The sequence below is a fragment of the Acanthaster planci genome, linkage group LG02, assembly GCF_054643075.1.
Source record: "Acanthaster planci isolate LZ-2023a linkage group LG02, COTS_SCS, whole genome shotgun sequence".
Lineage (NCBI taxonomy): Eukaryota > Metazoa > Echinodermata > Asteroidea > Valvatida > Acanthasteridae > Acanthaster > Acanthaster planci.
This window is the reverse complement of record NC_141778.1, coordinates 10,930,713-10,943,329: the sequence shown is the minus strand read 5'-3', so window position 1 is coordinate 10,943,329 and position 12,617 is coordinate 10,930,713. Positions and strand designations below refer to the sequence as shown.

At 42.5% G+C, this 12,617-nt stretch overlaps 2 protein-coding genes across 3 annotated transcripts in view; one reads left to right on the top strand and one right to left on the bottom strand.

Moving 5' to 3' along the window:
- ubr5 (ubiquitin protein ligase E3 component n-recognin 5) overlaps window positions 1-12,617 on the bottom strand; it is a 60,009-nt gene that overhangs the window by 17,555 nt on the left and 29,837 nt on the right. For both annotated transcript variants that reach the window (XM_022233036.2, XM_022233035.2), the window contains 8 exons: window positions 5,780-5,977; window positions 5,101-5,182; window positions 3,762-3,887; window positions 2,170-2,296; window positions 1,781-1,950; window positions 1,221-1,455; window positions 597-966; window positions 66-157 (listed from right to left, as the gene is read on the bottom strand). In XM_022233036.2, the coding sequence (XP_022088728.2) occupies window positions 66-157; window positions 597-966; window positions 1,221-1,455; window positions 1,781-1,950; window positions 2,170-2,296; window positions 3,762-3,887; window positions 5,101-5,182; window positions 5,780-5,977 (1,400 nt within the window). The remainder of the gene's footprint in view (window positions 1-65; window positions 158-596; window positions 967-1,220; window positions 1,456-1,780; window positions 1,951-2,169; window positions 2,297-3,761; window positions 3,888-5,100; window positions 5,183-5,779; window positions 5,978-12,617) is intronic.
- LOC110978220 (E3 ubiquitin-protein ligase TRIM56-like) lies at window positions 8,888-11,796 on the top strand. Its single transcript, XM_022233038.2, has 2 exons — window positions 8,888-9,193; window positions 9,631-11,796. Exons 1-2 carry the CDS (start codon window positions 9,157-9,159, stop codon window positions 10,809-10,811), a joined length of 1,218 nt encoding a protein of 405 aa, XP_022088730.2. The 5' UTR covers window positions 8,888-9,156; the 3' UTR covers window positions 10,812-11,796.

Genomic DNA, 12,617 nt, shown 5'->3' with positions numbered 1-12,617 from the left:
ATAGTAACTTGTGTCAGCCAGATTGAGATGCTGATAGACTATTAGTATGGTACCTAATCACTCACTTGCAGTCATGTCCCTTATGGCAAACCCGTGCGCATTCAGTACAGCAACACAGGGTATCAGTCAGACCACATGTCCTGCACTCAAAGATATCCTGCAAACCACCACAGACATCACTGGTTAAAATTGGCATTCATCATGAAAAAGGATTACTTCTGTTATGAATAGTTTCATCCAGGCAACGTGGCTTCCTCAGGAAGTGAATGCTGGTGGTCACTCTGCTGATGTTGGAAATAGTTATGAAAGACATTTACAGCTCCTTGAACTTTACAATTACAATCAAAAGACTACATTAACAAAATAATGAAAATCTGGATCAAAGCCTGTCCAACTGAATATGGAATCAAGTGGATACAGAGCATAAGAGGCAGAGCAGTGGATGTGCAACCTATGCCAATGGTTGACGTTGGGTAAAACAAGTTTTCCTGAAAATTTAGAGCAAAATTGGTGAGTTGGATAGATTCTTGTAAGAAATAACTGATAAAGGAATCCTTAAGTTTTATCAGTTTAGACACGTGGAAACTACAACTTGCCTGGTTGATGTGCTCGGTGCCAGTCCAGGTGAAGCTACACGTGTCGTTACAACAGAGCACGTAGAGCGGCGACGAGTCTGGATCGCTGCCCGGAGGGTAAAACATCCGATCAAACACAGCTTGATTAAACTCCTCTACCACAGCTGGACCAGAGCTGCTGGCCCCGCTAGCCTTGGGCTTGGTTGGCTGTTTGGAAGGACATGGGGCTGTGCTGCCAGGCTTAGCGGTGGTGGGCGCGGGGGTAGGGGTTGCAGCGGTAGCACTACGGGGCTTGTGGGTGATCTCCTCCATGGCATCCAAGATAGAGAGGGCAGCTGAGTAGGCTTGGCAGGCAACTGCTGCCATGAAAGGGGTGTCACCGCGGGCATCCCTGAAGTAAAAGAACAAAATCTCTGTGAAAACACCAGACGGTAACAAATTCATTTGAATACCTCAGAACTAAAAAGGCTCGATTTTAACCAAAAAGTGCAGATTTTTTGTGAGTCCCAAGTGCTCAGTACGTCAAGTATGTTCTTCAATCTAAATGGCATGTGGCAGGTAACAACAAATGTTTAATGCATCTCTTTTTGTCATTACTCAACAGAATTCTCCTTGCTGTGATATTAGGGATCAGGTCAAACTTACTCTGCCGACAGCAAGTCCACGATGCAAGGCACAAGTGCCGGGGTACAGCAGAGCAGCCTCAGGATGCTGTGGGCGTTCCTCTTCCTCTCCTCAGGGGTGAGGCGGGCCGCCGTTGGGTAAGCGGGAGGGATGGGCAAGGAGGCGGCCAGGGAGGATGCGTTGCTAGCCAGGGAGCTTGTGGAGCCTGCCGTTGCCGCGGCGCTGGTGCCAAGGCTCAGGTTGTCTTCCTCTTGATCTGAGGTACAGGTAACCACATCAAGATTTCAAGTGTCCTCGGTCAGAACTAAAGGTCAGTCAAATGATTTTTGGCAAATATTATTAGAAAGAAATATTTAATTGATACTTAGCATGGTCCAGACTAGTTTACAGGGCCAATGCACTTAAAATTCTTGAAGCCTTCTTGCCCGATTTTGTGTTTAAAGCAACATTTTCAGTAAGAACCTTTCAGAACATTCTGTCAACAAAGATCACATAGTGCTTTAAAAAAAAACTCCAGACAATTCACAGCACCATCTATTGTCTGTTCACGCTGTGCCGGCGAATGATAACTGGCCACGTACCTCCATAGAGGCCAGAGGGTTCCGGGGGCCAGCTCAAAGTCGGGATAGCACTGCCAGGGGTTGGAGGAGGAGAGGAATCTCTCAAGTCCTCCGCCGCTAGCCCGCTACTTGCTACACGGGCTGTGCGGGCAGCACTGGCTGCACGGCCCATCAGCTCTCTTAAGTTGATGCTGCCAGAGGGAGAGATGAGTATAAGATAATGGTTGAGGACTGGCTTAAGATAAGCATCATAGATGAACTCACACAGTTGGCAACAAGACAAATAGCCAGCCAGCCATCCTGTCAGTCAGTCAACCATCTTGTCAGCCAGCCAGCCCATGACCCCAATGAGTGTTCATACACGCATCTTAAATACCATGGTTATACAGCCTTCGGTTCTCTGCCCTTACCTCCTTGATGCTGCAGAGCTCGAGTTGGCCATGGCAGCCCCTGCAATGGCGTTATTCAAAGTGTGCAGAGCATTACGAATAATCTGTGCCCTACTTGTCAAAGACTCAGCTGAAGTTGGTGGTGCATCTAACAAAGAAAAAGACAGAATAAGAAAAAGTATTTCAAACTAGTGCTGCAATTAACCCCTCAGGTTAGGTTTAGGCTGGTTTCAGACAAGGTCGGGAAATTTTGTTTTGAACATCAGTTTCATCACTTTCTATTCATCATTCTTCAGTGTGTTTTTTTAATTGGCCAGCCAAAACTTCGAGATAGGCGGCTTTAGTGGTATTGACGTTTCGAGTTACGGATAGTTTATTGTACATAAAGGCCTATTCTTTTGTCGGGAATACAGAAAGACGTCGAGGTAAACGGAGTTTCGACTTAGCGGGCTTCGACTTATCGAGATTTTACGGTACTTTTTTCTAAACTGTTTCCCCGAAGTTCACTCACTGGAAGTTAAATTCCAAGGACAGTTAAGGTTGGCTGCCTGACGTTTTTTGCCACTTTCCAGTGATGTCTTTGGACCGTGCTTGAACAAAGTGACTATAGGATATGTGAATAAGTAAACAAGTTCAGGAGTCTAACAGTCCTGACCTAGCCTTCCAGTTGAATGACAACGATACATGTAATTACAATGGGTGTTTTACATTACACATGACATCACTGGCCTCATAGGGAATGTAAAGGCATAGCTACTGGGTGGTTGGCACACATAATTGTGGTCTGAATAATACATCAGCAGAAATGTTTGGAGTGAGAATTCTGCAGTCGCGCACACTAATGCAGCACACTGCACGTCCTCAGTTGACCGTTAATGAATTCTGACCACACACATTTCACATGTATTATACACGGAGTAATGCATGGAGACATCACACAAGAACAATGCACATGTGAAGATGTGCACATGAGCACAGACATACTTCCAGTGGGTGTACATGTTAATACACGGAATGACAGTAACCTGGAAGATAAAGCAAAGCTTTTTTATACACTTTTGTTTCTGTTGCTCTCTCTGCATGCATTCCATGTGCTATGAACCCTCTTTTTGCTGCAACAGTCACAGAGAGTCAAAACTTTCTTCCAGTTGATCTGCCCCAGTACACTGACAAGAGTATTTTTTGATTGATTTTGACTGATGGGACAACTGTGTCAAGAATGCGTCTTGGCATAGGAGGGTTCATACTATGTCGTAAATGCCCAATATCCCAACCGACCAGCTTGGTTTGCTTCGCATGAGTTCAGTTTAGAAATGAACGGCAGTTCAGCTGTAGCACACTCTCTAAACCCACTTGTTATCCCAAGTTTGAAATAACCTGTAGGAGTTTTGCAACAGGAAGATATCAATTTCGATTTTTGGTTTGCCCTTGGGAGATTGGTACGTTATTTTCTGAGAGCAACAACTCTCTCAGGTGGGACTTGAACCAACTAACCCCAGCTTACCCGTGCAGATGCTAACGTACATCTGGAATGTGGTTACCAGAAGCTATCAAGTTACATATACAGTAAGAATGAGCTAAGGTCATGGCAAGCATTGGCTACAGAGACTAACCTGTGACTGGGGTTTCTGTGTTGGAGATAGGGACGCAGTTGCTGATGCAGGCGTGGAAGATGTTACGGTTGCCATCACAACGCTCTGCTAGAACGACCTTCAACTTCTGCTCCTTGACAACTGCATCTGAGAAAGACATAACTAACATAATTCACCCCAGCAAAGCGACAGCCATGTGCAGGCACAGTAATAAACCATGTCTTTTTGATACGAGGCAAAACACTTCCTGATATCAGTTAAAAAGCCAAGTTTACACTAACTCTATTAATTATTACCTGAGACTACAACAATTTTGTGTAAAGACGTATGTGGAGACCACGTACCACTTTGTACCTCAAGTTTCAGCAAGGTTCTACAGGCATGTTGTCAAATACATGTAGCTACAGTGGCTATCCGGTTCGTAAGTGTGATGTCACTACTGCACATGCACTGCACACACAGTTGCATGCATTGATCGCCGTTTACATGGAACCATGGTACCGGACGTTAACGCCCAACTTCAGCGATCGTCCGATGGGAGCCTGCAAATTGTGGCCCATCCACCTTTGTGACGAAGTCACTTACGAACCGGATATGAAGTGTAGTTGTGGCTGCACAGACTTGCAGTATCAGACTGGATTGAGACTAACAGAGCATTTCAACATTACAGTGTATACATGTATGTACTAAAGCCAATGTGCATCCATAAAGCTACATGTACATGTGTGACTTATGTATGTACAAAGTGATTTACATGTATGCTGGCGCATCTTTGTTTGTGCACAAACCTATGGAAAACTCAAAATTGCACACAGGTTTTGTACAGCTACATACATGCATTTGCATTTCTGCGTCTGTATTCTAAAACCATATGCCAACAAAGCCAATACACAAACAAGCTGAACACACATTCATCAGATGAGAGTTTCATTTCGCTTTATGCCAAAAAATGCAAACGCGTGTGCGCATGCGATTCACGAAAATTTTACCAAGACTTTTTAATCGGATTGTATCGGTACGCGATGCGCACAACAGCTGCAGCTCCAGAGCTGTCAACTCAATTAATACTGAGTGAATTAAGAGAATGAATATTTAATTAGGACTGAATTTATATATTGAAAGACAGTCATCAAAAGACAAGCACACGACATCAGACGACCATGATCGAACGTTAGGGATTGCGCATTGCATTTAGAATACGTTATTCGATATCCATTCTATCTAACTATGAACATTCTAAAAGCACACACATGGATTCAAAATGTCTGTGCCCAGGACGGCATCAAATTTTCTCTTCGCGGAGAATGAGAAGTTAGCACTCTAGTTTTCATATATAGTTCCATGTGTGCACTGGACTTACTGGTCTCCAGCTCCAGGTTGCTCAGAAAGTGTGACACTGCTTCGTAGTCGCATCTCAGTATATGTGGCATCAGGCCCTGGGTCTGAAAAATTCAGAAACACATGAATGAAGACTAGCTGAAGTTATATAAATCTTGTTGAAGCTTGACTAGTGATGCTTTATCCTTTTCCCTAAAGGGCCCACCCAGCATGTGAATAAAACCTACATGCAGCAAGGATGCCCACCAGAAGTGAAGAAGGAAAATCTACCCATCATGTACATGTACATTCTACTTAATGAGTTTCAAGGAATGTGTTTTAAAAAGGTGCTGATTACCAATAATCGACATGATACATGTACATCAGGTGGGATTTGAACCTGGGCGATCTGACGTAGAGTGGGAAGCACAGCTACATGTATGCCAATTTGATACCGATTTGAGTCCACATGGACTTCAATGTCTCCAATGGAGTCCAATGGCCAGTGGCTGCAGGCATTAACACACATGTTGCTCACAACCATAGCCAGTAGAGTCAAACATGGCCAAAGAAGCCATTACAGTCTCACCATATCACGTTCCCAAGTGCAAGTGACCATATCCACTCAATAAGTAACTGTTTCAGTCAGAGAAATTGCCTGAAAGCCCTCAGGAGGAGGGCTTATTTGAATTCCCCAACAAGTACAAACACTTGTACGGTACCTCTACAGCTAGGACCAGTACAGCAGCTTTGGTCTTGACGTTAGTGCCAAATAAACCATGTCCCAGGGAGTGGGTGCCTAGGGCTAGGCATCGTGCCGGTGGTAGATCAAACCAGATGGGATCGCGGATCCCACTAACGGCGTTCTTGGCAAGGGGATAGAGGGCACCGTTGCCATCTTGCAGGATGGTGACTGAATCCTAGGGACAAACAAGAGAAAGCACACAATGTGAAGATCAATGGTTTGGTGGGCAATTATTGGCAATTGACTGTGTCAAAGTTAAACTTGGTCAAATTAGAAGATTTTATTTACCAGTCACAGTAACTCTAATGATTTTTGTTAACTTTACGGCAATTCAGCCATTTTTTTCAATTGATCACTTGTCCATCTTACAAAGGAATGTTTTTACTTTCTGTGATCACAGACACTTGAGAGGGGAAGAGGGCTCATTGGACCAGTATTTTTAGCATGGTGTAGGCAAAGGAAGGAAAATCATCTTTCCTTTGAAACTAAAGTAATGATGAAACCGAGAAAGGAAATGAAGAAATATGTGTAATTCCAGAAATTAAGGGCCCAAAAGTGTGACATTTTCGTGTCCCTGTTACATCTGACCTTTGTTATTTGACATGGAAATATCACTGGAATTGATTTCAAACTATTACTATTTGTTTGGCAGGTAATCTGCATTAATTCATCACTCTTGGAAACACGAAAATGTGTTCTGGACTTCTAAAATAATTTTTCAGATGTGACAGGGACACGAAAAAAATGAACCCCGAATTTCTGGAATAACCCATATACCATACCAGCAATCCTAAGTGCTTAGACATGTACTGGTACCAGTGGTGGTGCGTGTACATGCATGACCATGTATACAATATTGGACAAGCAAAGTTACAAATGTACATGTACATTATATCGGTACATGCATACAAACACTGGTACACTATCATACTGTACATACATGTACATGTCCTGTTGCAGGTTTGCCGTTGAAACGGGCATATAAAAGGGCAGTCACACAGATTTATACTTCACAGCTGGTTTAATTCTGGGCACAGATCCCAATGGTCCAAGGTCAGAACTCTCTATTTACAATCTAGCGGGGCTACTTATACAGGTTGGGCTTGTTTTTACAGAGAATTAAGAACAAAACATTCCATCAGAACATTGACTAATAAGTCACATAAGGTAGAACAAAACAGCATGCAGCGTAGCGAACATCAATGTCTCACGTTCCCCCGCAAGAGGGCGCTAGCGTGACCAAGCAAGCAAGTGCGCGCTGTTTACATGTGGTTCTAATAGTGCGCACACAGCAGTAACTCACGCAAGTGTGTAAACGCCTTCAATCGTGGACTCCCTATTGTTCCTCTTTTGTTCATACTTTTTCGGAAGACCTCCCATATGTTTTGTGCACGTTTTCCAACCGAGGACTCGTCGGCAACCGTGGACCCTATTGTCCTCTATTGTTACAGGTCCACGATTGAAGGCATTTACACACTCGACTGTGCACTGTCAATGCACTTTGAAGTGGCGAAGACGCAACGTGAGTGAACTACCGGTAATAATCGCAGAGCGTGCTGTCAGTCGCTGTAATAATACCAAAAATAACCAATATCATTGACTAATAATCGATTAACAGTTCATGTTGAGTAATTTCACAACAATACTTTTTTTACATTTGAAGGCACTTGTGACAGGAAAGAACCACATTGTGGCAGGACTTTCCAGTGACTGAAGTACATGCAGCGATGAGTGCGAGGTGGTTAATAGAAAAGTGGAAATTACCGTTGGACAGCAAACATGTGCATCACCAACGGTGCGTCAAACCATATCCTACATGTATATGTATTACATCAGATGTCAACCATTTCACATCTCCCATGAAAAATGATGTTTTACATGTAGGATACTCTCGACCTGTTTCATCAAAAACACGTCCGGTCTGTTGCCTAGTTTTCTTCATTACAAAAAAATCATCAGGCCAATACAATGCTTGTGATTACTTATTCCTAGAATAGGCTGGTCAAAATTTGGTTTTACAGTGTGGGCTTCAATTTGTATTTTACACATCTGTAATAAAACCACAAAAAGTTTCAGTCATATTCATGCAAGACGATGACCAACAATGCCTGGAACTCAAAGAAATCAGCTTGCACAGAGACACACAATTGGACTTAGCAATACTGTGCACACACGGCAAGGTGATAAGGAAGATTACGCTTTGCAAGAATCGCCACAAATACACACATTTTCTTCGAAATGGAGATTGGAAGGACAAACAAACACTAGAAACAGACAGCAGGTTTAGTGATTGAACATAGCTCACAGGAATCTTCACCATCTTTTAGGAGCTTCAATCCATTTCAACCAGTGATTGCGTTACTCATCTTTATACTGTTACTCGTACATTTCTTACGCTGTTTTTCTGCCGTACACATACGTACATGTACATGTTTGCAAGTACACGTGTACATGTACGCTGTTGTCTCTGTGGGGGGGGGGGAGGTGCTGTAGACTGGTTCCTAACCTTTCCTCTGTCTTAAATTTATATTTTCAGAGACAGAAACCAGTCTGGAAGTGCTTTATGCCGCACATGATTTCAACAGTTTAGTACTGCTCTCAGGTAGAGACTGTGCATGCAAAATGACAATACATACATGTACATTTGCATTATTATAGGAAAATGCTCCACACAGTAACTTCACTTACATGTACAGTGGAACACCGCTGTACTGAACATTTAGCGTGGACACCGTTGTGTTCATTATAGCAGCGTTCTGCTGTACATGTATATGTTTGGCCTTCAAATGACAGTGAAATACATATATATGCAATGTACATGTACATACTGGTACATGTACAAGTATTAAGGAAATTACTGCTTCCTAGGATGAAATGCAGGGATTTCCACGTTATTCATTTATTATTCATTTTTGACCAGTCACAGGGCAATATTGGCTAAGAAAAGCCAATCACAGACAGTCATGAGGCTGGTCGCCTCACTTTTGATTAGGCAGGGGGAACCCCAGCACTGTGGTACTGAGTATGTACAATGTGGGTCAGATTGCAATTTCACAATTGCTGCCGCTGTTTCTGGGAAGAGCACTTCCCCGTTATTAAAAGTATTACCACATCAATGTGGACAGAGTATAGGAAATTCCCCATACATACATGTACATGTGCGTGGATCTCAGGCCACTGCATGAAGGCATGAGGTCAGTTTTATATTAAAACCGACCAACACTACATGTACATGTACAGTACATGTATATAAGCCATCATTATTCACACAGACCAAGCCAAACAGCACACAACACCTTGGGTTCCTGGAGCCGTTACACCTGTAACTGTACTACTGAGTGCTGAGATATACCCATGTACAAAATTATTCCAACTGGTGAATACATCAAAGGTAATGTACATGTACATGTATGTACCGTACCCATATCTATTGCAATTACTTCTTGAATATGATAACATAGCATTAATTCTTTCTGTTTTTTGTTGAACCTGTACATATAGCAGTTTGACTAATTTATTAGAAGCATCTGCTACATGTGTAGAGATTTAGATTGCGTTACATATGTATGTTCATGATCACAATGAATATACATGTACATGTAAGTACACTTTGGCATTTATATGTATACTCTGCCGATGTGTTGAGATCTGTCAGTTGATTCATTAAATTTTTTTGGTAAACATTTGGGTTCATTTTTGAAGAGGTGGGGGGCTGCAACAACTTTTTCTTCTTCTCATACTGTACACATTACTTCAAACAAGATGTGTTATTCACTCTAAAAACAAACGAATCATTTCTAATTTTTAACTGTTTTCCCTCATCCTCAGAGGAAATGGAGCCCCACTCACAGAATCCAACAGAACTCACAGCTCGGTCCGTCTTGGAGATGCTAACTCAAGACTTTCTGAAGTGTCATATCTGCCTTAACACCTTCGAATCTCCAACCTTTTTGGACTGCCAGCACACATTCTGCCTACAATGTCTTGAAAACCTGCGCAGTAGCAACGGGCGTTCCTGCAATGAATTGGGCTGCCCTGATTGCAGAGTCAAGACACCGTTGATCGGAAGGAGTATATCGGCACTGAAACCCAACTTCACAATGGCGTCACTGGTGGCTGAGGTCAAGAGCCAGAAAAGGATGCTGTGCATTCAGCAGATGGCCATGATCCCTACATGCAGTCTGTGTAACAAGGCCAATGTAGTCATCCTGTGCAGTGACTGTCGGGAGAGGCTGTGCCAAGACTGCTGGATGCAACAGGAGTCCAACCATGCCACCCACAAGACTGATGTTCTGGATCTTATCTGGACTGAGAAATCTCCCACTGTCCCAAAGTGCAGCAAGCATGGGGAGAGCCAATGCTGCTACTTCTGCCAAACCTGCCAGGATTTTATCTGCCTGATGTGCATGGCAACCTTGCATCGCAGCCACGAACACAAGCATCTGGAAATCGATCAAGCATATGACACAGCGAGGCAGGAGTTAGGCATTCTCCTGTCCAGATCTGAGAAGCGTCTACAAGAATACATCTCACACAAAGCTATCATCGAGAGAAAATGTAATGAGATGCAGGACGAAATTGCTGAGGCAACTACCAAAATCCAGCAGTCAGGAGGTCCCAACAAGGATCGATACCTTTCCAAACTTACTGAATTTGCACAAGCAAGGGCAGCCGAGTACTCCAAAGCAATGGAGGCTGCATGCACGAAAGTTGAGTGGGTTCAAAACATACGTGACACCATCAGTAAACGGGTAAGCTCAGCAGATAAATATGCCCTCCTCCGATCAAAGGAAGAACTGGTACTGCAGCTACGACATATTCTTGAAAAGACAGTTCCAATTCCCGAACTACCAACAATTGTCTACATCAACGTGAGAAAAGCCAAGTGCTACAAGTCAGCTGATTTCCAGGTGACTTCAAGTAATGACACATGGTACATGGATGACACCGAAATGTCCATCCCCGTTAGACCTGGGCCAAGGCTGTACTGGGTCCAAATAAAGCTCTAAGACCCAATCCCATTCCTGATATGTACTGGCACCTTACATGTACATGAAGGTCACATACTCCAGGCACAAACCACCCATTTGATTGAGTGCCAGACGCATAGCATCAACAATGCTGAGGTGACAGCTCAGCCTTTCTCTTGGTTAGGGATGAGGAACTTCTCCAGCACTCCGTCCATCAGAGCTAGTAAATCTACATGTAAATATCGATAGTACTTGTACACCTGTATGCAATCTTCAGCTTGTATTTAAGCAATGCAAGCCTCTATGGTATATTCGTCCCTCTTCCCAGTTCAAAAAGCACCAATAGGAAAGCACAATGCAGTATTGGGAATTAATGAACCAAAACAAATCAATAGATATTTGAACCTTATTCAATCTGGATTAACTACTGTACATGTAATTACTTAAAAGCATATGCACAATACCGGTACCTCAGATTCGGAGGTGAAATTAATTATTGCATTGTTTGAGTTTGCAATAAGTTTATTAAATGTTTTAATCAACTGCATAATATAATTTCAAATTGGAGAGTGCAGTATTTGTCACTCATCTGGTAAAATCCAATGCTTATCACTTTGCTTTATCAAAAGAAATTTACTAGTATCTATATTATTTTGATGCTGTACTAGGACATGTAAATTATCCGTTGATACAGAGAAAACAAAATGTAGTGTTTAACTCTTAGCTCACAGAAGCAACATGCACTGGTACTGGATCTATTTTGCCATTATTCTGTAGTTTTAAAACTTGAATACTAATCGGCTTTAATCCAAAGTACCGGTATACGTGCATGTATACACATTTGATGACAACACTGTGATATTCAACCAGTATGTCGCACACGTGAATGTACACGTTTATGTTTCATGTACATGTACACCCATACATCATGTACATGTACATGCATAACTACTGTACTGAGAGTAAAGCGTGTGTACAAGTCGTTCTTAGAATAAAGAAAAATTACAAAATGCTGCTACTGAAACCTCTCAGCCAGAGTTTTTATTGTTCTGCTTTATGTGTCTGTGTATTGTACAGTACCTCAGATATTTTGCCACGTCATTTCCTTATTTACGCAAGCTGATTAAGCTCTTCAATTTACACGTATGCGATTTATATTGCAAACTTGCATTTAACTAATGTACATGTACCCATTATTAAAAAAAATTATTCTGTGCATGCATCCTGCGTGTAACATGTATGCTTTTGAGTTGCATTACAGGACATGTCTTGTTACACCAAGGTCATAGACAATAACTTTTTATTGGTCAAGGATTGATCAGGTGATTTGCTTCAAGTTCAAGCGTGTACCGGTAGGTATCATTTATGCATCGAGTGCACTGGTGATGTTGCCAGGCTTCAAAAGCTGATAGATAACGCTGATCTTTCCCACAGTTGATGAGTCGTGTCCACTGCATTGTAATTGTGTAATCTTGGGTTCAAGGATGGATAGCCACGACGACGGTACATGTGCTACCTGTACACGTACAGTGTATATGTTGATTACTGGGGGAGATGTGCTGAATGGGAGGACACTGAAACCCCCTGTGCGTTCACATGCGATACTCTCTTCACTCTGACCATGACAGAGACCCGCAGGTTAATAGACTTCTGTTCTGTTCATGCACCCCACTATGATCCTGGAACGTGAGTATGCTCTTATCACTGTTTCTGCTATGATCACCACCATTTTTGTTTATATACATGTAAAACACTGATGTCGTCTCTTCTCGTCTGCTGTTCAATCTTGTCAATACTTTTCAAGAGAATTTGGTGTAAATAATTTCTTGAGATTCAACCAGTCAA

What these genes read in the sequence shown, in the direction of transcription:
- LOC110978220 (XM_022233038.2), top strand. Translation starts at nt 9,157, where the DNA reads ATGTACAAAATTATTCCAACTGGTGAATACATCAAAG. An exon ending in AACTGGTGAATACATCAAAG is followed by an intron (nt 9,194 to 9,630) that starts GTAATGTACATG and finishes CCTCATCCTCAG; the next exon opens with AGGAAATGGAGCCCCACTCA.